Source organism: Styela clava, chromosome 14 (assembly GCF_964204865.1).
Source record: "Styela clava chromosome 14, kaStyClav1.hap1.2, whole genome shotgun sequence".
In the NCBI taxonomy this organism is placed as follows: Eukaryota; Metazoa; Chordata; class Ascidiacea; order Stolidobranchia; family Styelidae; genus Styela; species Styela clava.
In genome coordinates, this window is record NC_135263.1 from 19,958,748 (window position 1) to 19,982,864 (window position 24,117).

Genomic DNA, 24,117 nt, shown 5'->3' on the forward strand with positions numbered 1-24,117 from the left:
CATAACAAAATTTGAAAATGTAATCATGGCCTGGGAAATTCCCTTTTTCAAACTGGACATGCACAATGGAATTGAGTGGTTACTTTTTGAAAACTTCTATGGCATTTGGATACTAAGAAGATTACATCCACGTTCATCCAAATGCCATATGAATTAATGTGAAAGCAAAATGCTGTTTCAGCAACTTAACATTATTAAACAAACACTTCTTACACATAAACTTCATTTAACAAGCATTACAGATCTTGTTACAATTATAGCTATATTCATTGTATTCCGTCACACATGCCATGTTCTGCCTACTTATAGAGGTAAAATCACAAAATTATTAGCTAACCTTGAATGACTATACAGAGTAAAAGCCACAGTTGATGGTTTCCCCAATCCTGCTGCTTCTAATGTGATGATGTCATCAGCTGGGCATTCAGATGATTTAACCATGAGTGGAAATCGCCAGACACCCCCAGTAGCTGAGGTTACAGTAAGAGTAACGGTGTGACTGAAACATATATACGTACATATATAAATGCCATAATAACTTAAAAAAAAAGATTTAAATCGAGAAATTAATGATGAAGCTTTCTGCACTGCATAAAAAATTCACATACCTCCACTCCAGGTCATGATTGTGGTAAAACTTGGTATTCACATATAGCAAAAATAAAATATCTTATCCAGTAGTTAAAATCCAAGCAAAACACAGAATATGAATAACGCACTGTAAGCTCAAAACAAGGCATTCAACTGAATGGCTTTTAGTCATGTGGAAGAAATACTTTAGTTAAGCATCCTTACCTGAATGGTTTGAACGGAGCAAATATAACATTGAAAAGTAGAGTTACAAGTCCTGAATGTGGATCTCTTTCTTTTCTAACAAGACTCAGTGCAAGTGCTGGCTCGAGTATATGTTGAACTTCTTCAGATGGATAATCAACAGAAAATGAAAATTCTTCAGCAACCATGTGACCTAAAAATATGAAATAATTTGTGTTCAAGAGTAGGGTTGCCACTTCTGGATACATTTTTTTTCGAATCGAATCTCGAATCAAAAGTTTTCGAATCGAATCTTTCCGAATCTGATTCCATTAAGCTTTTTTTTATTGCATGCGTATGTTTGCTCAAAGTCACAAAAAAGCTCAAATCTGGAAGAGAAAAACTTGAAAATGGAATACGCTATATAGCAAGGATGATAAGGGTTTTTCAGTGAAAAAGCCACACTTATTTCCATCATGATAAAAAAGATGTAGGTCATAGATATCACCAATAAATGCATTGATGAAAAACTTGCAGTTGCAACTAATTATCTGTGAGTCTTATAATACTGAGTTATTATTGTATTATACTTGTATCAGGACTGAGGCAATTTGATGGAATTCATATGAGAAAATAAGCAGGGAACAGTTGTACTGTTATGTCATAAACACAGTAACAGCACTGCTTTTCCTAGTCTCACACCATTCACTTCTTGTTATATTGAACTAGGGCCGGCGTTAATACCGATTCTTTATCTTTAAAATTTTAGTACAATATTTTATATTTATGCTAGCAGCATAGGGTAATAGGACAAAAACATTCTATTTGCATCTCAATTACTATGAATGGGAAATGCTTGCAAGAATATGATTGGAGACGATAAAATTAACCATGATTAAATTACATTAATTTCGAGAAAAACAATCGTTCACCCGACTACGATTGCAAACAAAAATTTCTATAAATATTTGAGACAATATTATTTGTTGGCTAACAGCGTTATTGGCTATCTCAGGCTTCATTAGTATCGTGGATTACGTTTAATTTCGTAATTCAGAAAGTCCGAGTGTGCATAATGGACGCCGTGCTGACGAGCGATAATTGGTCGGCGCTTTTTCTCGATCAAACATAGTCGCTGGGGCTAATGCAAGACGACATTTGCACAGTATGCTTGGTCTGGTATGAATTCTGGCACGTGTTGATGTAAAACAGTGCACAAGTTGCCATTCCTCAAGTATTATTTACTCCCACCTGTCCGTTATGACATTTGCTAGAAATAATCCGAAATGTTTTATTCCCGCTTGTATCGCGCTAACAAAATTAAAAGAAAAGATTACATTTCTCTTAATGTAACAGCTGGACAAAGAAACGTATGTTATGTTCCTCTCATTTTGTTTACCGCCCGCCACGCGAGTGGAAGGCCTGACAAACGCAAAAAAAAATAAATATATATTTTAGGATGAGAAACATGATTGTCAATTAACATTGCCGGCCGGTGAACTCATTCAGTTATAGTTCTCTTCAAATGTACGCGAGATATTTCACTCAGAACAAAGTTTGAATTAAATTTGAATCAAAATTAAGTATTATCTAGACGTCGGTAACTGATTCTTTATCCAATCATGCCAGGACGTACAATAACTTGGTCGCAGAGCAGGTGTGCTGTTGAAAATTTTCATCAAAATTGTCACGAAATTTTAGGTATACAATCTATTTAAATTCGCGCATAATAGAAACTTAGGCTATTTAGTGGAAAACTGAACTCGCAGTTTGATGGAAATTATGCCACACATCATCTCGAGTGATGCGTAAAAGAGTGTGTTGTGCCGAACTTGAAACAAATGACGGCAGATAAGTAATAAAGTCAATCACGAAAATTTCATTTTCATTATTTCCGTCCCGTAATTTGATGTTATTTAGACTGCCGCATAAACGCATTAGGCAGTTTTAACGTCGTCGAAAGCAACGATTAACAAACGTTCATTTTTTTTTTCGGGAAATCGCTCTCTTTTTCCGAATCGCGTAAATCTGATTCGAATCGATTCGGAAAAGATGCGATTCGAATCGATCCGATTCGTAAATCCAAAAGTGGCATCCCTATTCAAGAGCGAGTATAAAAAACTTGATAAGAACATAGAAACAGAAGCTCTGCATAAAAGAAAATATGTCATTTACCCAAGAGTTCCCCTGCAAGTTAAGTTAATGATGACTAATGAAGCAAAAATATCTTTTTTTTTGGCCCCGCAAATACAAGTACACAAATATAAAATGATGCTGACAGTCCGTACCATCTACAGCCACTCCTTCTGACATCATGGTTCTTGTTTCTCTCAGTTTATCAAGAGGAGTGACTGCACGCAATCGAGCAAGTTCATGTGTAGAAGAAGAACTTGGTACAGCACCAGTCAATGTCACCTCTAATCTTTCTTCAATACGACTGCGAGCTTGACAATGCAAAATTGCTTCTGTGAGAGTGCAAGAAAATGGTTCAGTTAAAGGGCAATTGACAATTTTGGGTATGTAAGATTTGGCTCTTCTATTTTTACTTTTAAGGAAATGATCTCTATATTGTCAAATTCCAAACAAGTGTATACACAAGATATACGGAGCCGGCAAATCTTGTAAAACTTCCATTTGTACCTTTGCTTTCTTTAGTTCTGATCTCCGGAATTCCATGAATTGGAAAAACCCATCTTATTGCTTTGATTGTGCCATCATTATTTCTACTGAGAGGTCTAATTTTTTCAAAGTCTTCGCGGCTATCATCCAGTGTACTGGTGCCTTAAAAGATATGCTTGTTTCATTCAAACAGCCATTTTAAATGCATATTGAACAGTATAAAATAATGCGTTTCTATATGTAATATAAAACATTGAAAATAAATTTATTAAATATCAAAAATAGAAAGTTACCAGTCAAATCTCCAATTCCAGTATTTACATTGTTCCATGGTTTTTCATCTTCTCTTCTTAATGCAATTGTTAATACTCCTTCATATAATCTCATCTATAAAAATAAAGTTGAATTAAATGAACGAATTCATGCAATAACTTAATTGTCTGAAGTAATTAAGTGCATGCATGAGAGTTGAGCATGTTGCTAAGCTCTCAGTAGAGCAGTTAAGATATCCATGAGTTCGAGTCTTTTTCATTTTGATGATATCAAGCTAAATTCAAAGACTCAATCAGTATGAAATTCAGTTTTGAGTTAAGCCAAATTGAACAATATAGGTTTTAAGAATCACAATTGGTTAACTTGTTAAAGTGATGGCTAGTATGTTTTATACATAACATATTAATTAGCCTCTCGCTTCAAATGAGGCTATGGACAAGTAGCCACATAAGTATAAATGGATATTGTCAGCATAAAATAAATTTACTTCTAAACATACAATGACCAATCCATTTAAAATCAGATGCAAACATCTTTCAATGAAAAGAGATTACAACAAACACTACTCTCTGAAATGAGGAAAACTAATGCATGAATTAAATCTCAAATCCCTGAAAATTACAGAAGTAACCTAAGCAAAATTCAATATTGATTAAGATGTTGGCATCTCAGACAAATGCTGGTTGATGTAAGACTCGAATTCAGAAAACTTTTAAGTCAATCCATACCTTATCGGGTGAAAACGTGAATGGAATATCGATCGATTGTTTTGGTTCTAATCTGATCCCACTTGTGTGTTTCAACAAAAGACAAAATGAGGAATCCATTGTAATGTTGTTTCTGAAATTTTTGAAAAAACTTAAATTAGACAATTCAGGCACATTTATATTTCAATATGAATAAATATTCATGGCCGTAATAAAAAAAAAACAGACTTTACATTATTACTTTATGCTCAGACACATTGTATTATATAGTATTGTATTATTTTAAATTTACTTTTCAAATATACTACCGGTACATAAAATGCTAAGCTACTTTTTTTATTTTAACATAGCCTCGCTGGTACATTAGTCTTGCTTCATTAGAGTCGCCATAAGGACTAATAGTCCGGCAGATAAGGGGACCTTTTTGGCCCAAGTTTGATTTCAGACATAAAGTTTTTTTTATTTGTGATTATTCATCTTGGGGTCATTGCCCATCATTTCTACACGGGTGTGGAGTTTGCAGCCTTGAGCAATTTTTTTTACGGCTTGATATTTGTATTAGTGTTATTCGTCAAACATGTGCATCATAATGACGCACAACCTGAACCATAACCTTTTACAATACTATGTTCAGGTTTGTGCGCAATCTTGGTGCACAAACTACGCAAGCACCAAATTTACTTTGAAATAAAATCAATAGCTTTTAGGTATTTATTGAGATATTTGTATTAGTGTTTTTTGTCAAACATGTGCATCATAATGACGCACAACCTGAACCATAACCTGTTACAATACTATGTTCAGGTTGTGCGCAATCTTGGTGCACAAACTACGCAAGCACCAAATTCACTAGGAAATAAAATCAATACCTTTCAGGTATTTGTTAAGCCCAGCTTTGGGTCGCGACCCATATACACTATATGGAAATACTGTCGAAACATACGCGTAAAGTAAAGAGTACGGTTTCAAAATACCCGTTTTTGTTGCAATTAACAATACAAGCCTGCTAATGCAGTCGCCAGTGGTTCAAGTGTATATACACCCGGTGGAGAACAGTCAATTATTTGTTAGCGAGAACTGTTATGCAGCGGGATGATCACGACGACGCAGTGTTTTTTTATTTTTTTATTTGATAACCACGCCACAGAACTTCCCCGATAAGTATACGCAGCATTTGCGAGAGACAGAAATGCCAAGATGGGATTTCATCGCATTGCAAACCAATATTAGCAATTCTTATATATATTCGCGCATTCCCATCTGAACAGCGTGGAAAAGATTATACCCATCTACACACTTTAAGAACTATGTCAGATGAGCGTCATATTATCGAATATCAGTAAAGGAATAGTGCAATGGGAAAAGACATATAAGGTGGAACTTTCAGTAGTATGCAATCAAATAATCTTATTGTAGAATATATATTTAAAAACATTTCGTCACGCCAACTGCAGTCCGAAACTTTTTTTGGGTCTGGCTGAGCTTTGATACCAATTGGCACTCATGTTAACTGGTAAGACTGTAGGAGGCACGCGATGGAGCAGATACTAAGAGTATCCATCCCCCAGCTGTCATTTGAGTGGGTACTGCTGTTTTTATTGCAGATGTTACTGATCTTTTTGTATTAAAGATTTACTGGCATCACCGATTTAAGGATGTTGGAAACCAACACGCAACATTACAAAACTTACTTTCAACACGCGGTTTGAATGAATGAAAAAGCTGAAACTATAGTGTTCTTTAGAACAGCATACAAATTCTATGGAATGAAATCATACACAAAATCTCGTCAAAAACCTATAGCTCAATAATCAAGTGAAATTTGATGCATGTGCGCAAAAATGTGCGTGTTACTATATGTACAACCAAAGCACGCAGGAAAATGTGTGTGATGTACTAGTATTCAAAACGTTTGACTCAACTATGTTGGCATAACAGGTGCACATCTCGGTTTCGCATAAGCATACCTTTCATCTCCGCAAGGATATATTAATTTTGCCAAAGTCAATGCAGCACTGAAAGGTTGCGGTTATTCCAAAAGAAAACACGTTACACATCTTTAGACACCAGTGGATGGTTTTACATGGCCTTGTTCGGAGTGAAAGACGAGGTCAAATATTCCAATCCAATTAATAAAATATTTCCCAAGTCCCTAAGCTTAAACTAGGAAAACGAAATGCGCGCGGCAACGCAAATTTAGTTTGAAGAGCGAAATAGAAAGTGGCTAGATGATCGTGGCTTGTATTAGTGAAATAAACTACCATTTATTCTACTAAAATTGATTTCTGACATTGTAAGGAGATTCAATGTTACTATGTATGCAAAACTAAACCATGTAGTTATGAAATAATTGTTTTTAACAAAACGGCGCTCTTGAAATATTCGTACCAAGATGGCGCACAACCTGAACATCGTATGTTCACCAGGTTAGGGTTCAGGATGTGCGTCATTTTAGGCCGAATACTTTAAATCCACTTAAAAAAAATTGCTCAACATTATATACTCCACACCCACCTGGGTATCATTATATATGTCATATACATTATATCTAAACAATAAAAAAAACTTTATGTCCCAAAACAATGTTGAGGCCCGATTCTGCCGGACTATAAGATGTAAAATCCTATATTAACAAATCTGGAATCATACCTGATAACAGAATCAGAAACTTGATTCAAAGTTCGATCAAAATCAGAAAGATAAACATCCGCATAGACACCAACATCAGTTGGATTACGGAAAGGTAAAATAAGTGACGTGTTTGATCCCACACTCGCACTGACACTGACTGGTTCCATTGGTTTTGGTACTAAACCTTGACCACTTATCCAATACACAATTTTTCCAAGTTCTTTTGACATCAGTGTAACTGTGAAAAATAAAGATAAATTATCATTTGTTCTTGATAGAAAAAATTTAGAATAAGGAATTGTAAATCAAATAGTTTTTCATGATTGTACATTTTACTTTCCTTTTAAATATTTGAATCACCATCCCAACTATTCATAAGCAGTGATAAATTCGAAGATACACAAAGACATTCAATTATTATCATACAATAAAACGCTTCACACAGTCTCTATATCCACATGGACTTGAATTGCTCAAGTCAATTCCACATATAATGAACCCTATAATAACCCTATTTTTGACTCAGCAAGCGGTCAGAAAAAATATTACCAGTAGCTTCATGGTTGTGCCCACCGAGAGACGTAGGCATAAATTGAATAGGAATATCAGCTGTGGAACGAGCAGGAACCCTTATAACTGGTTGCTCTTCCTCAACATCCATATCAAGAGAAAAATTCAAATTATTGTTCAGTTCTGCAGTTATTTCCATCGGTTTTTGTGTTGTGTTTGTGACACTGATATATTGTCTTGTCCATCGACCTGAAGAAGATGATTGTTCAATTAGATTATATGAAACAAATAAACCTAAAACCAACTGTAAGACCTTTTGTGCAAATTGCTCAATTTCAAAGAGAATGATTTTTTAAACTGCATTGTAAGAATGTAATGTTATAACCTCATTAAATTTATATAAATACGCAAAGCATGAATAATATACATAACCTTGGTCATAATAATTTAAAATACAGAATATTGATTGACTGAAGTAAAGTGAAATCTTAACAAACAGAGTTTTTTTCACATGCACTGTGAAAAACTGATCAAGAATGTACCAAATTTTTTTGTACACCTTTTTTGTGAACTGCTCAATTTGACATATGCTTGATAAAGATCCTTCACACCTTACATAATCTAATCACCACTCACTCACTCGAGAAGCACTTCTCATTGCACCTCTGATAACCAATTAGGAGCAGGTTCGTAACCCATGAGGGATAATTATGTATGAGAGAATTGCTGGCCTTCTTGCTGTGTAATCATCTTCCCGTTCTTTTGAGATAAATACAAAAATCTTGTCCTTAACATCACAGTTAAAGTTTCCTATTTCACTATTCATAACTATAGATGCCGAAAGAGCAATGTATTCCTGTACCTAGTTCACATTCCATTCTTGGTATAGTAACAGGAGAAGGTGAAACTGCATGAAGATCAAGTTCATACCAGAATTCACCAGTCAGATCACTTTGAAAGACAACACTACCAGATCCTTCACCAACAACTTGTGGTGAGTAAGTTAATCGATATGTTGCTGGAATTCTAGGCTGAATTTTCAATGACTTATCCCCAGAAAGATCTTGGCCATTGTATGACACCTGAAATGAATGAGTAAATAAATCATATGCTAGCATGTTATTGACAAAGAAAACAGTAAAAAGTGAAAACAATGTGTAAAATAAATATGAAAAATATACCGTAATCTTATTCCACGAAATAGCATGTAGTCTATATTTGTGAGTTTTCGACAGATCATAGTCTAACCACTTCAGATAAAAATCATAAATATTGAGTCAAGTTACTATGTTAGAAATTGAAAAATGTAGGGATGGAGGAATTTGGTTTGTCTCGAATTGGCTATGTAAGCTGATTGATGTGAATGAATTCTGGGTCGGCCCATTTGCATGATTCCATTGTTTATTTTTGAGCTTGTTTGCTTTGTCGTTGTTATCCTATGCCAATGCGTGTCATTTTGTTTTGTATTCGTTTTGAGTCCTTTTTTTCAATTAAGTTTTGGTCTTTAACATTAATTCATTGGGTTTTCAAGTTTTCAGTTTGTTTGTCCAACAATGTTTTTCATTCCTAGTGTAGAGTTCACAGTTGATGAATGTGTAAATGTGAAGGACACTCAAGTGACTTAAAGTGTGACCCTTGATGTTGGAATTATTTGCAACTGGTGTTGAGGCCTTTCTCTGTATAGCCTTGAGATGCTTTTCAAATTTCTCCCATACTGCAATCCATTCACATCAATCAGCTCAGATAAACAATATGAGACAGTCCCAATTGTTCCATCCCTGCATTTTTTGAATTCTATGATATGAACTTGACTCAATTGTTAAGATCTCTATCTTTTGCAGGTATATCATGTATTGTATGGAAAGGTTAGAATATAATCTCACGCTCGCCACTGCTTTGTTGAATACGCTGCTTGAGTCCACAGCTGGCCAACTAATCCCATACTCGACATGGACTGGGAACCGGAAGAGAGGCTGTGGTTTGGCATATGATTTAAGCTTTACTCTCATCTTCCCCGGGATAAATATGTAAAATCCTATCCTATTCCATGGGAAGAGATTATGTTTTTCTTATTTATACCTTTACTACTATCTCATTCAACCCTCCTTGAGGCAAAGGCCACATACAAATCCAAATCTAGAAGGAGACAAGGAGAAAGGATTCGCCAAGAGCAGTAAGGGATGCTGGTAGTACTTTCCGCAACTATATTTTATATGACTGGCAGTTGAATTGTTCATAGCGTTGTTTGGAGGTGTGATTGACCATAGAAAACGGGTAAATTGAAAAAATCACACTTATTTAGATAGATATTTATTGGACATAATGTACTAACATTGAATGTAATAGGATCAGTGGTCGGATTATTGATAGGAATTTCTAGAACTGATGACTTTTGAGCAGGACAAACAATTTCAATTTTCTTCTCTGGTGGTGGTGGAGATGCATCTATCATTATAGTGTACCAAACTCTGTGAGAAACAGAAAAAATCAATATCTTATAAGGGGATACTCAAGTTCGTTTTTTCCAGCAAAAAAGTAGCTTTTGACAAAAAAAAATATTTTTACTTGAGTAGCCATGGGGAACTGAAGCTGGTGTTATCAAGCAGAAACAATATAATAAATATCTAGTTGTAATATCTAGTTTAAATTGTTTTTAAAACTCTTTTTTTTTTCATATTTGATTTGAAAATTTGCACATCTGTAACTAAATTTGTCAGAACAGCAAACAACAGTCAATATGGTCAAGGAAGGTATGTGATATCAAGGTTACTTTTGTTTGACTCAATATGATAGGGACAGTCAGGTGAAACAAAAGCATGTTGATGTACTACGTCGACAATTTATATTTGGCTAAAAACTTGAAATTGAAATCCCACAAGAATAATGAAGGGCCTTTCTCTGGTTTCCCAGTTTTCTAATTTGAAATATATCATATATATATCATACGAATAATAAGATCCAACTAGTTACATAACTCTTCCATGAAGTACGGTATTTAAAATTAAATTTCTCAAATTATTTGAATAATAATAAAATTTTTTTTTTTTATAATCAAATTCTATTAAAGTCAACAAATTGTTGCGTAGAGGTGTTTTTTCAAATTTTGTTTATAGGCATCGAACTACATGTTTTTAATGCAATAAAATTCAGATTAAATCATATTTTTTGTATATCCATATTATCTCATATGCCAAGACTCGTTGTATTCTCAAGCTGTTTATTGCAGAATTCTGACCTGTAGCTACTGTCACAATCATTGCTTTTGTTAATTTTCATTGGTGATGCAACAATGACATCTGATTTCATTATTTTATCTTCACTCTCTCCTTCATTCTCTGAATCGGAATCATCTTCTTTTATTTGTCTCGCACTTTCAACATTATCTCCTTGAAATGTGATTGTACCAATATATTCCCCACGAGACCACGGGCATACTGTAAAAGTGTAAGTTGCAGTCTGACCCTGGTAAGAAAATGTTTAATATGCTTCAAAATTTGACATAGAAAAATGGTGCAAATACTAGGGATGTTCAAGGCTTATAGTTTGTTAATTTAAAAGAATGCTTCTAGTGATTCTATTCAATTTTAATATATTCTCAATTTTGCTAATATGAGGACAATCCTTCCCTTCCAGAGTTCCACTTTGAATATTCAAAATATATCTTTCCTGGACTTTATTGATTTCAAATATCAATTCAAGATGTTCATGAAATGAGCCAGAACTCGAGGTTGAGATGTCAACATATAACGTCCAGCTTAATTTGGCAGGTTGTAGCCAACTCTCCTAATATACAAGACTACACTTACAGCTAAAACAGTTACTGTTGAGGGTCCATCCAAGAAAGGAATATCAGAGAGGACTTTGTAAATAATTTTTTTCTGCGTGTAGTTTGGAACATCAACAGATCTATTCATTGTTTTCCGACACTGACACTGAATCTCTAATGCAGCAAGAGCAAGAGGACGTTCACCAATACCACGTAAAAGGAAGACATGCTCTGTTCCATCAGATCTACGATAAATATTGTAAATTTCGTTTAATTTAATATGGTGAAGAACGTAGTCAGAATAATGATGATGTCGTTGAAGACTTGATCAACCTGATTTCAGCTGACCAAATGCTATTTATATGATTGTATTTGTTTAGAGCAGGGCTGAGAGGGAAGGTTCACAGTATATTAAATTTTCTATGTCGGAACTGTGCTTCAGCTTCATAACCATTGGGGTTTTCAAGTGTACCCATTACCATGAGATATCTGCCCAAATGTAGTTTCATGAAAGCGGGACTTAAAACTATGATAAAAGGGTTTCAAATTTCAAAATTCAAATGTATAAATTCAACCTGATTTTTTCGAAATTATAATATAAATTAAAGTTTGAGAAAATTTATAAGGTGAAAAGGATGGATTTTATTATTTATAGTGTATTACAAATTATAGATGCTAAAAAATATTAAGATGGTTTTGAGTGGGAGCCGGAGCTACTAGAAATTTCAGTGGCTCTAGCACTTAAACATCTTATTATTTTTGTACATTCATAACTTAGTAATACACTACATAAATAATAAAATCTATCCATCTAACATGGTAAGCAACTAAGCATGGCTCCAGCTCCAGCTGATTTAAAGTTTTACAGTTTACACTATATCTTGGCACAAATACGCATGCTGATTTCTTCTGTTTTCACTCAAGAAATCTAAGAGTTCTTTTACACTTTTGCTACAAATAAGGCTCTCAAATAGCATGCACTGATATAACCATCCAGGGACGTAGCCACAGGGAAGTTGAGAGTCAGAATGTTCCACAGGGATGACGATAATTACTCTTTGGTTCCCGCACTAAATTGTGAGTTTGTTGTAAAAAACGAATTATTATACAATAATCATCGGCGACAAGATATTTCAACCGAAAAATTTTGAATGAAATGCGCATTGTAAAATACTAAAAATAAAATGAAGGGAACCCCTTTTTTTGTTTTAGGAAGCCCGAACAGATAAAAAATTGAAAGTTTCGATTCCGATTCTTGAACCCCTCTTTTTGAAAATCCTTGCTACCCTCCTGTAACCATCAGTCAGTCTATCTCACAAGTGCAGGAAGGAATTATACGCTAAATAGGAAATTATTGTGAGAATTACCTTTTTATGTTAAAGGAATACACTCTGTTATAACCATATATATGATTAAAAAATAAGTTTTGGTATGAACCAATATGAAAAGTGCTGGTTTGATATTATTGACTATATTTGAAATTATTGACTATATCAGCAATGTGTTGTTTTATTACCTGTTTCTTATCATCAACTTGCCACTGATATTGCATTCAAATTGTGGTTTGAATGTTAAAGGATAGTAAGTAGTAGTTTCACATCGGGCAAGTAGGAAAGAAGGTCCAAAAAATCCTTCACCTTGCAATTTGCATTCAAGATTCCAGTCATGGTTTGATGCATTTTGCTATTAAAAAATAAAGTTTTTTTGACACGAAGATTTTTTTCCCCAACAAAAAACAAAGCCAGCATGACAATGCTATATTGCTAAATGATAACCATTAGAGATTGGTGGTTAGCCCAAGTATAAGGAATAATTTAAAGCGCCCCAGAAGTATGTGTACCAATATGGAGGTAACTAATTTTGTTCGCCCATTTTACATCAAGTTGTGTAAAGGACAGACAAGGGACAAACACAGACAGTCCCCCCGAACTCGTAAGAGAACTAAAATAAGGAAAATTGGAATAAAATTATGCCCTAACCCTAACCTGGTACACATACTACAGGAGTACCTATTTTACAACTGATACACAGTAGCGTCTTTTCAAAAAGGACATTCGAATTCATCAAGAACAGAAATTTGTTGAATTTCGTTGAATTCGTTGAACTGATTTTTTTCAGCATTTCGTTTCTGAGCAGATTGACAGCATAATTTCCCTTTCAAGACTTCAAAACATTTGTTCAATTTTAATATAAAACTTATGGTTTTATAAGAGTATGTTGAGGGTGATTGTTTAACCACTAATTGAAATATTGAAAATATAGAACAGGATTAAATTTGAAAACAAAATTATGTTTTGGGATATAAATGAACCAGAGAAAAATGTTAAAATTTAGCATCCTCATATAGATATATCCTTCAGTCACAGTAACATATTTTAAGATATTTGGAGTTCCTTTTGAGTATGGCCATGGCCATGAAACCAATCAATGTCAGTGAGCAATTTCTGAAAAAAATCTTACAATTGGTATATTTTGAGTCACAGTTTGGTGAGCAGGTGTTCTAAATTCAAAATGAGCCATCGTTCCAGCAGGTGTCACTGTGCATTCAATTCTGTACACACGTATATCATCCAGGGATCGCAATATAATATCACATGGATAATGCCCAGGACCTCGAGGTTTGAATTTAACTTTCAATGGTACTGCACCGTCATCCTGTTAAATTATAACATTTAACTCTATTATAAGAGAAATGAAGCAGCAATCTTTATTGAATATTACAAATATCATTTTCAGATGCCTTTTCCATGAAAAGTTGAATTCGGGTTAAAGTTGAATATTATGTGCCCGAAAAGACGGCCTCCATAATCAGGCCAAAAAATTGGGTCCTGAAAAGCGAATCAGTACTCGGAAAATACGATAAACCCAGATCTTTAGTTGATAAGCTACAACAAAATGAGGTTTGATTAAAGCATAAAATACTCAGACAGTGACTGAAAGCTTTCCTATCCAGTAAAAAATTCATACAATAAATAATCATAATGTTTACCTGTCTATCATTGGGCCCATATTTTGATCCTTTAATTTCAGAAGCTGGTGGAGGACCAAATGTCATAGGTGATGGAAGAGTAATTGTCGCTGATACATCAAAACAATCAGATGATGCTTCAACACTGAAGAGAGTACCAAGTGGGAGGGGAGGAGCTGATTGAGGATGTGTTGATGCTCGTGGTTGAAAGTCTGCAACGTTGTACAGTCCCATTGCTGCAATATTCGCTGTTACAGTGCCACTGTTGAGTGTTCCTGAAATTGATATAAAAGAAATGCTTTAAATAAAACTCGGAAATTCTGTTTTGTTGGTGCAAATGGGAAAGGAAATTTCAATCATCTCAATATAAGTTTCAAAACCACACTAAAACAAAAAGACTATTAACAACAACTGAAATACTTCAAGCTTCAAAACCGTCAAAACACAAAAAGAATTTGTACCTTGAGAATATTTAATACATATATATAAAATAATTTGCTTCCATATTGAACGCAGAGAGAATACTATATTTATGTCAGCTGGTAAACATGATACATAAATATCCACTGCATAACCCTTGGACAGAACACTGAGCATATTTATGCCAGTGGCTTGCTCAGAAATTGATTCAAATTCATGTAATATTGGATGAAAAACTATTTATATTATGCGATACTTCAATACCACAACCAACCAGTCAATAATCTTCTCTCTTTTTCCTTATCAGACATTCTTTGTTGTGCAGCGATTACAAGTGCATTTTCTTTCGCTTCATTAGTAACAGGTAACAGTAATGTTTCCTGAAGTTGTGTACCAGTTTCACATTTCCAGTATACAATCTTTTCATTTCCACCAAATAGTCCTTTTCCTGGAACAGTACAGAATCATAGCAGTATGATATATAAATTCAATTTAATCTAAAACGGTTTGCTATTTCTCAAAATTATTCAAATTTGAATACAGGGAGTCCTCGGGTTACGACGGTCGAGACTTACGATGTTTCGAGGTTACAAACGTGCACTCCATAACGCTGTTTCGAGGTTACGACGCACTTTACAAACATATACAGATATAAAAGATAATACTGTACTGTAATATCTAAGCATATAAACTGGATCATTGTGATTAGGGGTGGGCAAAATCGAATATTTTTTTCGAATCGAATAGTTCGAATATTTTTTACGAATACCGAATAGTCGAATATTTTTTTTGAAAATACAACGGGGGTCCGTCGGAGGTCGATACTCCCTTCGAAAATTAGAAGAAAATTTGAAAAGTCGGCAACAAAGCGTTTTTTATTTACTGGTTAAATTCATTAAAATCGCTTTTGTCGCCGCGATCCTAAAGTTCGTAATCTGTGTTCCCGCCTGACTCATTTTTTTGAAAGTAAAATTCTTGCGGGTCGGCGGACATCGAAGTTTTATATATTAGGTATACCCGTGCGTTGCCGTTAGAAATTTTTTAAAACTGTAAAAGTCGCCAATAACGCGTGCGATAGCATTTTGCTATAATCGCCGATTGTTATTATCAGCGTGACGTGGTATTTAGGCGGTAAACAACTTTATGTTGGTTTTATTTTCTCTAAATCAAAAATTTTCCACAACGTTGTGCGACGTTAACGATGATAATTATTTTATTTTTGTACACACACGGAATTGCGAATCCGGCGATAGTTTAAATAATATTTCTGAGTTTCTGAGGACAACGCAAATTTTTTGATTGAAAAGCGGCAATATAATATACTGAAAATAAGCAGATCAGGATTTTTTGATGTTACAAGTCCTGAAAATAAGGAAATCAAAGCTTTATATGTTCGAGCAGTTTACCACACTTTATGTTCGCAGATTGCCGTAGTATTTTAAAATTGTGAAGATTTTATTTTGTCGACTCAACCGCTGGTTAAATTGAAGACAATAATAAAGCAAGACATTTTAAATATGCCCTAATCGGTCACAAATTGATTACTTTGCACAACAGAAAACTCATTATTCATTGTAAAAGTCGGCTCTTTTAACAAGTGGCCTAATCGCGGCGATGAATATGTATTTTTGATTAAACGATATACTTTATATGTATTTTCATTGTACGAAATGAAATTGTACTCGGGATTTTATATCAGTTTTATTGAGATTTTTCTAAGGGCGATAACGAGTTCGCAAGATTCCAAAAATACGTATTAAAATTAAATACACCCGGCCGTTTATCTCATACTTTTATGTCCACAGATCGCCGTGGCATTTCAGAGAAGTAATGTTTTAATTTTACCTTAAGAAGAAGCAACCGCGAGTTACGTTTGACATAATTAAATTAATATATAAAGACATTTTGGAATCCCATAGTTGTCATGGATTGATCATTTTAAGCAACAGAAAAATCATTATACGCTGAAAAATCGTCTCTTCAACGAGCGCGTAATCGCGATGACTGTTACAGACGGCAATGAGAATTTCCGATTTTTTAAATACATCGTCATACTTTTATAATTTACAGAACGTTCATAAATTTACGCAACGGTGGGGACCTATTTTACAAAATAGGGAAATGAAACGATACGTTAGGCGTGAAAAGAAAACAAATAACATCCTAACGCAAAGAAAATTTGTCGCTCTTGTATGTTAGCGAGCGCCGTTTGTGAATTCTCGTGCAATTCACGATTGATTTGGCGACGCGCGAATTCCGTGTTAAAGCAAAGCGGCGCAGGTCACGTGGTACCGGGTATTCGAATAGTAAAATGCCATTCGAATATTTTGATATTCGATTCGATATTCGTTATTCGAATATTTTGCCCAGCCCTAATTGTGATAAAAAAAATCAGTGCTCTGGGCTCATCTTGGTTTTCGTTATTTACATCGTAAATGACGTGACTGATTGCGAACTGTTACGAATATGAACGAATAATCACTAAGCTTCAGTCACATGGTACAGTACAGTACAGTACTGTACACAGTTCCAGTGATTCAGTAGCCTACTGTACACAGTTTCAGTGATACTGTACGTCATTTTGGTTGTTTAAGCCGTTTTTTTCGTAACTTGTTTGATCGTTTTTTTTTTACTTTTGCCCTTTGTTATGGACTCGAAGCAGAAAAAAGATGTTAAGATACTGTACAGTGTTTGCTTTTATTCACGTGATGTGGAATTGTTTTCTGTCTTTCTAATAAAGTTCTTATTTGCATTATTTGTACATTTTATTAGTGTACAGTACCATACTTTACAATATAGTACGATGTGTATAGGGTAATTCATGTACTGTACCACTGTACAGTATAATGTTCCGACTTACACTGAAATTCGGGTTACACCGAGTCTCAGGAACGGAACTGCGTCGTATGTCGAAGACTCCCTGTATATTCAGTAACAAAAATATAATATAAAACTGATAAATGAAATCAAGTTAAATTTGACCTGATCATTCGTACAAAATGTAGATCAAAAATGAAAATGTAAAAAAATTTCATTCATTCGAATTCATTGATATTTTTATTAACTAACTTGAATCTAAAGTTTTGTTTCTATTTGGTTTTTATGTTATCAAATTCACCACTTCTATGAAAAAATTTGTTTATAGGTTATGAAGTCAGTGTGATTCTGGTTAAATTTAGTATATTAGCATCCCTTGTATACCAGTATTAAAATATGATGGCTTGTGAGATGTGAGTTTGAATTGTGAAGTTCAAATCCATGGAATGACTCCTTCAAACAAACTTCAAACATAAAGACATTTACACACAATCCTCAAATTCCATAATCCAAACCAAAAACAAACCAGTATTTCTATTATTTTCCTAATAAAATTTTTCTAATAGACTATTTATCCTACCTAATCTGAATTAAAAAATACTATTCATTTTGACTTTCTACAACAAATATATCTCACCTCGTTCAGCTGCTGCAGCACTTGAGATTCTCACAGACTGGGGAGAGTTAGGATTGAATGGCACTGGGGATGGAAGTGGAAGAGTTGCATTTGATTCAATAGCATATATAAATTCTCCAACAGTGTCACTACTGAATAATATCGAACAATATTTTTTGCCAGTTCTAAATGGCAGATATTCAAGCTGAAATAAAAAAATTATTGCTTAATCTATGTTGGTATTGGTAGGGAAAGTTCATAATTTTGAATTTTATCATTCTAGATCTATAAAGTAGTAAAATCATGATATATTCAATGGGTTTTATAAAAAACAATGAATTTTATTAAAAGAAAAAAATATCAATTGTCAAAAAATGCAAAGATAGGTGCTAACATTAAGCTTCATTGTGTTAGAAAAACTCCTTTCTGGAATAAATTCAAAAACATGTAATATAGTAATAATTCCAACAAGAAAATAAGCTGAATTAGTAGTGCCAATGCAAATTATTTCAACATAATATATAGATGAACATCAGCTGGGTAACTGGGTACTTTCAGCTGGGTAACCATTCAGATTTAAAAAAATGTCACCTTTAATACTGTCGGTCTCTCTGTTTCAAGATAAATGTGAGATTCCTTGCAGAAAAAAGCTGTCAATTGTGGGGCCATTCGTCCATGATACAGACCCCTGGGACCCTGCCCTGCTCTCACTCCCGGTACATGGATGTCACCACCTAAGGTAGTCAAATCATCATCTGGAGAACTATTTCCTTGTGACACAGGTCCTAGCTCTCTTCTATCTCCACCGGATTTTTGTTGTCCATGATCTGTCCTGGATCTCACCTATGGATATTTATTAATAGCAACATGAACAATTAAAAACAATAATTGGGGATCCAATGTCAAAAATATTCGCAAAGGGAACATTGAAATTGAATTGAGAACAATGCAATATATATATCAAACATTTTTTTAGATGAAATAAAAATTGACAATATATTGTGCCAAAAGTCATGAAAACAACCATTATAATATTGTATAAAAACTTACAGACTTGATTCTTGATGACAAAGTACTCTTTTTACTTTTAACACTGTGAGTTCTTCCAACATCGATGGGAGTAGGAAGAGAATCACTCGATTCAATCAAAATAATTTTGAAATTTCCTCCTTCTGGGAAAGGATTCATCACCTTCAGAAAAAAGCATGCTGTCTATTTAGGAAGTTATTTGTTATTTCAAAGTAATAATCCCTTCAACTGTTTTCAACAAAATGTAATGACACATGTATATCCGAGGTCAAACAACCAATGCGTTGTTGGCGCAAGGATAATATTTTGGTTTATATCAAGATTTAATTTAGGTTTCCATTTCCAGTAAACCATATGGAACATAAGTTTTCTTCAAAGTGTTATAAAACAGTTGCTCATTTGGTTTTCTAATCCTAGATATTATTAGATTAAACCATGTAAAGTGAGTGGGAGTGAGCTGAAATAGAAGAATTTAATTCCTTCATATGAACTAGGGGTTTATCTCTCAGTGAATGTATGTCGGGAGTTACAGTTTTAGTAATAATTGAAAGATTTGCGCTAGACCTAACCTGTTGAAATTGCAGGGATAAATCATTTATTGAGTGTCACCTATGAGGAAGTCTAACATTGATCATACTAAGATAAAGAATAAGAATACTCAACAATAAGGATTCCAGTCTTTCTAAAATATGGCAAGTTCATATAGATCAATGGCTTGTGTAGAGCCTTGTTATTAGTGTAGATGTGCAAATCATCAGAATAAGATCATTTTATTCAAATATGACTTAAATCGCAACTAATTCATTTAAAGTTTCCTACTCACTTTCAAATCCAATTTCTTCGGTTCATAACAAGCAGTTTGGCATTTAATTGTATCAAGAGGAGTAATGTCATCAATTGATGTTTCCATATCGAACACCAATGTAGATCCAACACCAATTCCCCTAGTTTCCGATCCGCTAAAAGCAGCTTCCCTTCTACCTACAAGGACCAATATAGCTTCTGCCGGTCGCAAAAACCTACTTGCAAACTCAATGTCCAGATTCTTCTCATTTCTGTATATTTAAAAATTTAACATTTTGTGATTACGAATGCTTGACAGTTAGCTCATCATGCTAAGCATCGGGAAGACTATTGCAGTGTCACATGAATGATTATATGCAAGAAGGTATCTGGAAACTGAAGCATCCCCAGTATAAATATAATGGATAACAGAAAAGGAGCTTTATCATATGATTGATAAACCCAGACAAGGTATTTGAATGGCTAACACGTTGAATATTTCAAATGCATGGGATAGTTGATTGACTATGTCTGGGAGAATGAAATGTTTTCTTAAAAAATTTCTAATTAAAGATAATAGAACAAACCTCGGTGGTATAGTGATCTCATCCCCAATTGGCAAATAAAAATCTTTGGCATCTCTTCCCCACACACTGACCATGTATACAAGAGGTTTTGTGCTTGGATTGTTAATTCGAACCTAAGAAAGATTAGATTCACATAAGAAACAGAATCCCGATTTCTCTACCTAAACACATTTTATATTTACAAATCGAAAATGCAATTTATCTAAAGAACATGCTATAAGAGAAAGTTTAGATATGTTCATTGCTTTGGAACAAGGCTACGAAAAGTCAAATAAATACCAGAAAATAATTTGTAGAATAATTTGCATAATTTAGGCTTAGAAGTATTTCAATAAAAAGTGCACACACAAAACTTATTGTCAATTGCCAACTTTGAATATTTCACGATTTATCATGAAGAATAAAATGATTAGCATTGGATTAAAAACTCTTTCATTGCTCTAACACAGGGGTCGGCAACCTTTTGAACTCAGCGTGCCATTTTATGAATAATGAGCACCTTCGCATGCCAAACATTTTTATGTGTTTGGTTTGCATACTCAACTACCTGATTTGAATAGTAAGAGGATGTAAAACAGATTTATTTTATAGGATAACGTGCATGGAAATTAGCTAACGCGAGATTTCGGCATACGGCATCTCTACCTTTGACCTGTCTTTGCACGACTTAATTAATAGGTTTGAAGGCCACTCACGATTAGTTTTGTAGCCAGAAAAGATGTGAACGCGTCAGTACTAAAGAAAAGAAAATTTATTCCATCATTTCTGTTAGGGATACATGTAGCGAACGCTGAAATTATCAAAATTTTGGCTTCAGTGAAGTACCCAGTCAGCCAGGTGCGCGACCAGGATTTTCAAAAAGCAGGGTGGTCAAAATGGGAAATTTCCACTCCCTCCTGAAACAGTACTGCGATTAATTAAGAGCTCGTAAGAAAACTTTTTCAGTGTATACCGACTTTTCTGTCGCATAAAATATTCAGTTCACGACAGCTACGAGAAGCTATAGAACTTTCTTCTATATTGATATAATTTTGTCCAACGTAACTCGCGGTTGCGTCTTCTTTCGTCAAAATATAAACATTACTAGTCTAGAATACCGCTCAATCTGTTGACGTGAAAATATGAGATAAACATGCCTAATTGTATTTAGTTTCAAAACTGTTTTTGTGATCTCACGAATTCGTTGTCGCCGTTAGAAAAATCTCAAGATCTATAATAAAAATCCCACATAGTACAATTAAACACATATAAAGTATATATCAGTAAATCAAAAATACATATTTATCGCCTCGAAATCCCGCGGAATGATTTTTCCGTTGTGCAAAGTTATCAATCCATGACCGATACGATCATATTTAAATTGTCTTGCTTTTTTCTAATTTACTTGTCTTAAATTTAACCTGCGGTTGCGTCGACAAAATAAATGCTTCACCACCCTAAAATACCACGGCAATCCGCGGACATAAAAATGTGTGGTAAACTTCCAGGTTATATCTAGTTTTAATCCGTATTTTTGCCATTTTGCAAATTCGACAAATCTGAGCTGTACTTGCAACACGAAGTAAAATTTATTATTGGTTGAATATACTTTAATTATTTATCTTATATATCACCGCGACCAGTGTTCCCTCTAAGGTGTGCGCGTGCACACAGCTTTCAGAGGCTGCGCACACGCCTAGATTTACTGCGCACAGACCTATTTCGATGTAATGTAACAATGTTTTCGGTTGGCAGGTTGAGAAAGTTTGTTGTTGGCTCACTCATTACCCGGTTAGAACGCCAAAATTTCTTCATTGATTTTTGCACCAATATTGGTCGTTTCCAAAAATGTGCGCACACACCAAAATTTCTGCGCACACATACTACAAAAAATTAGAGGGAACATTGACCACGACTCAGGAAAAAGTCGCGTTTCCAACCTTGTAATATGAATCGTATAATATTGACACGAAAAATTTTGACGGCAATTTAAAGTAATGGATAAAACGGCAAAATCCGCACACAATTAACAGTGCGAATTTGATTGTAGTGACATTATGATTGTCAACGCCGCCCAAACTCATGTGTACCTTAGGCAGACGAAATTTTGCGATTCACAATGTCTAGAGAAGCGTTTTTAATCTGTCGCGGGTCTCCTACAACAAATTGTTTGCGGTTCCATATTTAGTATTTTATATTGCTGCTTTTCAATAAAAAAATTTGCGTCGCCGATTCACTCTTTTATTTGACTTAAGCAACTCGCCTCCGATTATTGTATAATAACTCTCAGCGAATTCACAATTCTGAGCGAGTACAAAAAGAAAGTAATTATTATCGTTATCGTGAAAAAAATTTTGTGATTCGGGGAGAATAAACACCAACTTAAGTGTTTACAGCCTAAATAACACGTCCCGCTGACAAACACAAAGGGCGATTTCAGCGAAAAGCTGTACGAATTGCCCAAGTATGAATTGATAAAATAATATTCAATATATCACGATTTTTAGAGGGCAAAAATTAACCCAACAATAGTATAAAAAGTCGATAGTAGTTGAACGAATAGTTTCAATAGCGAAGCGTTTCCGAAGGTAGCCAAATCTGGCAACCCTGCACCGCACATGCTTATCTAGACTGATTTCGCGTACAGATTTCGGCTTCTCGTCGATTGCAGTTGAATATTGCATGTTTTTTCAATGAATTTGACAAATTGTTATTTATTGTTCAAATGTAGAATGTTTGTCGAACTACTAAAATAAATGTCCGAATCTGCCTCAAATCACTTGGCGTGCCATGAGAAATCCTCCCGCGTGCCAATTGCCATGGGTTGCCGACCCCTGCTCTAACATATATCAGTTTATTGTATATGAATCATAGTATAATTGTATAAATCTAAAACTTGTAACTCAGGTTGGTCATGGTAAATAACGACATAATTTTTGAAGTTAAGATTCTCTACCTGTCTGTGAACGATACTGTGCAATGCTCCTGTGAAATCAACTTTCGACTTTGGAGCATATTGTGGTAAATGTTCATACAGATGAATACAAAGCTGAAAGAATAACACAAATGAAAATATCAAGAGTGGTCGAAAACAAATTCTGAGTTCTGATTATTTAATACCTTTGTTTAAATTCATATTTTACTTTTAAAAGAAAATAATTATGGATTAAGTTTCAGCAATACTTACCAAAAGTAAAGGAATAGGATTTGGATCAGTGATATCTGTAGCTTGAATGTCATAATCAATTCCAACTTGTGCAAGAGCATTGACAAGAATTAATGTATTGTGAAGACATTGTTCTGGACTTGCTGGAGCGGTGTACATTTCTCGAAAGTATCTATCAATCTGAAAATAATAAAATGGGACAAAAATGAAAATCTTTCATAAAACTGAAAGGTATTTGAGTGGAATTAGCCACTCAAATAGAATTGCAATCACATAATACATTCCACAACATACAAATTAAAGTTTGTATTCTATTGTATTCTTTATTGGCCATACAGTATATTTTGAAAAGTTTGTGAAAAGTATGGTTCATAAAGTTGAAATAAAAACAATTTGCTATATATTTAATATACCACATTTATTACAAAAGATTAATTAATCAAAGAGAACTTACGGTAATTGTATAATCCATGTTATAAATTCTGCTCAGTTT

At 34.2% G+C, this 24,117-nt stretch overlaps 1 protein-coding gene across 3 annotated transcripts in view; it reads right to left on the reverse strand.

Annotated features, from left to right (window-relative positions):
• Positions 1–24,117, reverse strand: part of LOC120340464 (cilia- and flagella-associated protein 47-like) — a 61,078-nt gene that overhangs the window by 1,415 nt on the left and 35,546 nt on the right. For all 3 annotated transcript variants that reach the window (XM_039408729.2, XM_039408728.2, XM_039408730.2), the window contains 23 exons: positions 23,646–23,804; positions 23,415–23,507; positions 20,480–20,592; positions 19,933–20,164; positions 19,131–19,271; positions 18,672–18,923; positions 18,102–18,285; positions 14,922–15,095; positions 14,249–14,502; positions 13,720–13,914; positions 12,776–12,942; positions 11,300–11,504; positions 10,729–10,955; positions 9,826–9,961; positions 8,356–8,575; positions 7,533–7,742; positions 7,002–7,221; positions 4,374–4,485; positions 3,666–3,759; positions 3,394–3,534; positions 3,042–3,218; positions 796–967; positions 338–499 (listed from right to left, as the gene is read on the reverse strand). In XM_039408729.2, the coding sequence (XP_039264663.2) occupies positions 338–499; positions 796–967; positions 3,042–3,218; positions 3,394–3,534; positions 3,666–3,759; positions 4,374–4,485; positions 7,002–7,221; positions 7,533–7,742; positions 8,356–8,575; positions 9,826–9,961; positions 10,729–10,955; positions 11,300–11,504; positions 12,776–12,942; positions 13,720–13,914; positions 14,249–14,502; positions 14,922–15,095; positions 18,102–18,285; positions 18,672–18,923; positions 19,131–19,271; positions 19,933–20,164; positions 20,480–20,592; positions 23,415–23,507; positions 23,646–23,804 (4,040 nt within the window). The remainder of the gene's footprint in view (positions 1–337; positions 500–795; positions 968–3,041; positions 3,219–3,393; positions 3,535–3,665; positions 3,760–4,373; positions 4,486–7,001; positions 7,222–7,532; positions 7,743–8,355; positions 8,576–9,825; positions 9,962–10,728; positions 10,956–11,299; positions 11,505–12,775; positions 12,943–13,719; positions 13,915–14,248; positions 14,503–14,921; positions 15,096–18,101; positions 18,286–18,671; positions 18,924–19,130; positions 19,272–19,932; positions 20,165–20,479; positions 20,593–23,414; positions 23,508–23,645; positions 23,805–24,117) is intronic.